Source organism: Arachis duranensis, chromosome 9, assembly GCF_000817695.3.
Source record: "Arachis duranensis cultivar V14167 chromosome 9, aradu.V14167.gnm2.J7QH, whole genome shotgun sequence".
In the NCBI taxonomy this organism is placed as follows: Eukaryota; Viridiplantae; Streptophyta; class Magnoliopsida; order Fabales; family Fabaceae; genus Arachis; species Arachis duranensis.
The window spans coordinates 109289743-109293557 of record NC_029780.3 but is presented as its reverse complement, the minus strand read 5'-3'; the positions used below and the strand labels follow the sequence as shown (position 1 = coordinate 109293557).

Genomic DNA, 3815 nt, shown 5'->3' with positions numbered 1-3815 from the left:
AATTACAATTTGAGAATACAAAATTTTAAAATACAAATGACAAAATAACTTTGTAATAATCTAATTATTTTTATTATTTTATGTAAAGAGAATTTTATTTATTAATGTCTAAAAATAATATTAAAATTACACTATCAAAAAAAATTTTAAATTTAATATTATGAAAAAATAAAAAAAATTATATAAGAATTAATTTGATTAATTTTAAAAATTTTAGAGATGAAAATGACTTATTTTTAAATTTTTAGAGACTATTTTAATTATAAATAACTTTTTATATATCAAGTGACACGTCATCATATTACGTGATATTTAATATTTAACGTGACACGTTATTATTTAACTAACAAAAAAAACTAATTTAATTTATATTTTATCTTTTAAAAATTAATATGACTAAAAAATTATTTAAAAATTAATTTAAAGAATGAACAAAAATTAATTTAATTATTAACCCATATTTTGAGCGAACATGGACACTATCCATACAGGATGTAACGGTAGGATTAAGGATAATATGAGAGAATTGTTTTGGTGCAGCCGCTTTTGGAACAGTAGTTTTGAGGAGCACAGTGGCATTTAATTTGTGGTAGTTTTGTTATGAATGCAAAGAGCCAAATGTGGGCATGGCCGATATAGGAGCAGCAGCCCCTGTCTACATCTTTTCTTGGGTTGTGCATCAAACAAGTCGGCCAACCCTCTCCAATTAATTAATTAATTAATTATATATGATTATATTTAATCATTCTCATTCACTCATTCATGTAAAGAATAATAATGTAGTCCCCATGTAACGATAATATTACCTGTGTGTAGTCTATTTTTACACTTGTCGTTCATCGTTAAAGTTGGGAGCTAGGATTCAAGAACCATCTGCCATCTGCCATCTGGTCTTGTCATGAATAAGAGGAATCTGAATTTTCAATCTAGGGACTTTATATGAAATGGAAACCCTTCATCACAATAACCCAATTGCAAGGCGACATCAACTACCCCACATCATTTAATTATCACATAAATATATTAAATAATATAAAATTCTTTAAAACTGAAATTTGTATATATGATTGCGATACGTGGACGTAAAAAGTTACTATGGATGTGTGGCAAAAGAAATTCATTGTGTGGGAGTGCAATTTCGGAAGTACATATCTCATTTCATTATCATTTCTTCTTCTTTAATTTACATTATTATTTTATTCTTTATTTATATATATAATGTGTAGTACCATCAATTTTAATCAAATACGAATAAAAATATAATGATATATAATGATTTTTTTTTGTTCATAAAAAAGTAATCATATTATTGTGAAAATATTTAATTATGCTACTATAAAAAACTTAATTATTTTTATAGTTGTTCAGTTTGTTTAAAATAGGTAAAATAATACATATATAAATATATGCTCACTAATTTAATAGTTAATATTTAAAATTTAATATTTATGAAACATTCCTGTGTTCCTTTTCTTTTTCTTTAGCTTATTGTTTGATGTTATTATTATTGACGTTTTTTTTGTAACTCTGTTATGTAAAGTTTTGAATCCTTTCAATGTTTAATGTGCTATTTCAATTAAGCTTGCCTGTAATATAAGTGAAGAAAATCTCATGTCCTAAGCTGTTCAAGCTGTGATGTTGATGGTTTGATGAATCAGAAAGGATTAAGAGAGGGAGAGAGATAGGTTCTTCTCATTATTGGAGAGAATGAAAAATCCCCTTAGAAAATATTTGTTGAGTTATTACACCTTATATACTATGTACTTTTTTTATGTACTCTCACTAAAAAATAATTACAATGGTAAACCTATTATTGATAAAGAAATAATCTAGGTAACACCCTCCCGCAAGCTAGAATTGTGTAAATCTAACAATCCTAGCTTGGAAACATTGGCAAGAAAAGGACCCGGTGGCAGAGCTTTGGTAAGAAAATCAGCAAGTTGATCATTGGAACGAACTGGCATAAGATGAATGAGACCAGACAAATGCTTTTCACGAACAATGTGGCAGTCCACTTCAATGTGTTTAGTTCTTTCATGAAAAATGGGATTATTGGCAATGTGAATGGCTGACTGGTTGTCACAGAATAGAGTGATAGACTTTTGAAGCGGCAAGCCAATGAAATCCATTAAGAAAGATAACCAACTAGCTTCACAAGTGGCAACAGCAAGAGACCTATATTCAGCTTCTGCAGAGGACTTGGCAACTGTGGTTTGCTTTTTACTCTTCCAGCTAATGAGCGAGTTCCCAAGCATGAAGCAATAACCGGAAATGGAGCGACGAGTATCGGCACTGGTAGCCCAGTCAGCATCGGCAAATCCAGTGAGATGCAGATTAGAAGTAGAGGAGAAGAAGAGACCAGTTGCAGGTCGGCCTTTTAAATATCGGAGTACACGAAAAGCAGCCTGTAGGTGAGAAGTTGTTGCACAGTCCAAAAATTGGCTCAAACGTCCCACAGCATAAGAGACATCGGGTCTAGTATTTGTGAGGTAAAGGAGTCGGCCGATGAGCTGTCTATAAACAGTGTTGTCTGTTAAAATGGTACCTGATTCCTTTGAAAGTTTCTGACTATAATCAAATGGAGTAGAGAGAGGCTTGCAATCTAGATAACCAAAATCTCTGAGAAGGTCCATGGTGTACTTCCGCTGATAAATGTGAATTCCAGAGTTAGAGCGTGCTACTTCCATTCCCAAGAAGTATTTGAGATCACCAAGATCCTTTATTTTGAATTTGTCATCCAAAACTTGCTTGATGGAATTGATTTCACCAATGTCATTCCCAGTTAAAACCAAGTCATCAACATATACTAGAATGACAGTGAAGCTTTCAGATTGTTTCTTAATGAAGAGTGAATGATCATAAAAAAAACTGCTTATAACCAGCATCCACAAGAGTCTGAGTGAGCTTAATGTTCCATTGCCTGCTTGCTTGCTTAAGCCCATATAGAGATTTTTGCAATTTACAAACCAAACCTGGTTGTGACACAGCCAAACCGGGTGGTATCTTCATATAAACCTCTTTGTCCAAATCTCCATGAAGGAAGCAGTGTTGACATCCAGCTGTTTCAAATGCCATTTCTTTGCCGCTGATAATGCTAACATTACTCGTAGGGTAGTCATTTTGACAACTGGACTAAAAGTATCACCATAATCTACTCCTTGCACTTGAGTGAATCCTTTTGCAACTAGCCTCGCTTTGTGCCTTTCTATGGTGCCATCGGGATTGAATTTTACCCGAAAAACCCATTTGCAACCCACAGCCTTCTTGTCTTTTGGGAGTTCAGTGAGACACCAAGTTCTGTTCTGATCTAGAGCTGTCAATTCATCTTGTATTGCCTTTCTCCAACATTCATGTGCAGCCGCTTCCTCATAAGTGCTAGGTTCTTGATTTGAGGTGATGGCTAGAGAAAGTGACTTATATTTCGGGGTTAGTTTATCATATGACAAGTGTTGTGAGATAGGATATAAAGAGTTAGAGTTGGAAACATTGCTAGAGTGAGCTGTGTGGGTTGTCAAACAATGATAGTCCTTCAAATAAGCAGGCGGTTTCTTGACTCTTTCAGACTTTCTAGTAATGCAGTCATGTGTGATGTCAGAGTGTTGTGATGCAGGTGCATTATCAGTGTGTGGTGTGGTAATGGGTGCAATGGTGTGTGAGGAAATTGGTGAGTGCATTGAGCTTGAGAAATGTTCATTTGAATCTATGAGTGTGGTATGTGTGGGTGATTGCAAATGATGCGTGGATGGTATATCATATTGAAAAAGATCAATGCATTGTGGAGTACGAATGGGCACTACAGAAATGTCAGTGCTAGT

The 3815-nt window shown here is 33.7% G+C and overlaps 1 protein-coding gene across 1 annotated transcript; it reads right to left on the bottom strand.

Moving 5' to 3' along the window:
• Positions 1 to 1829: 1829 nt before the first annotated feature.
• On the bottom strand, positions 1830 to 2942 carry LOC107466882 (uncharacterized mitochondrial protein AtMg00810-like). The gene has a single exon (XM_016085892.1). It carries the CDS (start codon positions 2940 to 2942, stop codon positions 1830 to 1832), a length of 1113 nt encoding a protein of 370 aa, XP_015941378.1.
• Between the last annotated feature and the right edge of the window lie 873 nt (positions 2943 to 3815).

Bases quoted from the DNA above. Each gene is read 5' to 3' on its own strand.
- LOC107466882 (XM_016085892.1), bottom strand. From the start codon at position 2,942: ATGGGCTTAAGCAAGCAAGCAGGCAATGGAACATTAAGCTCACTCAGA.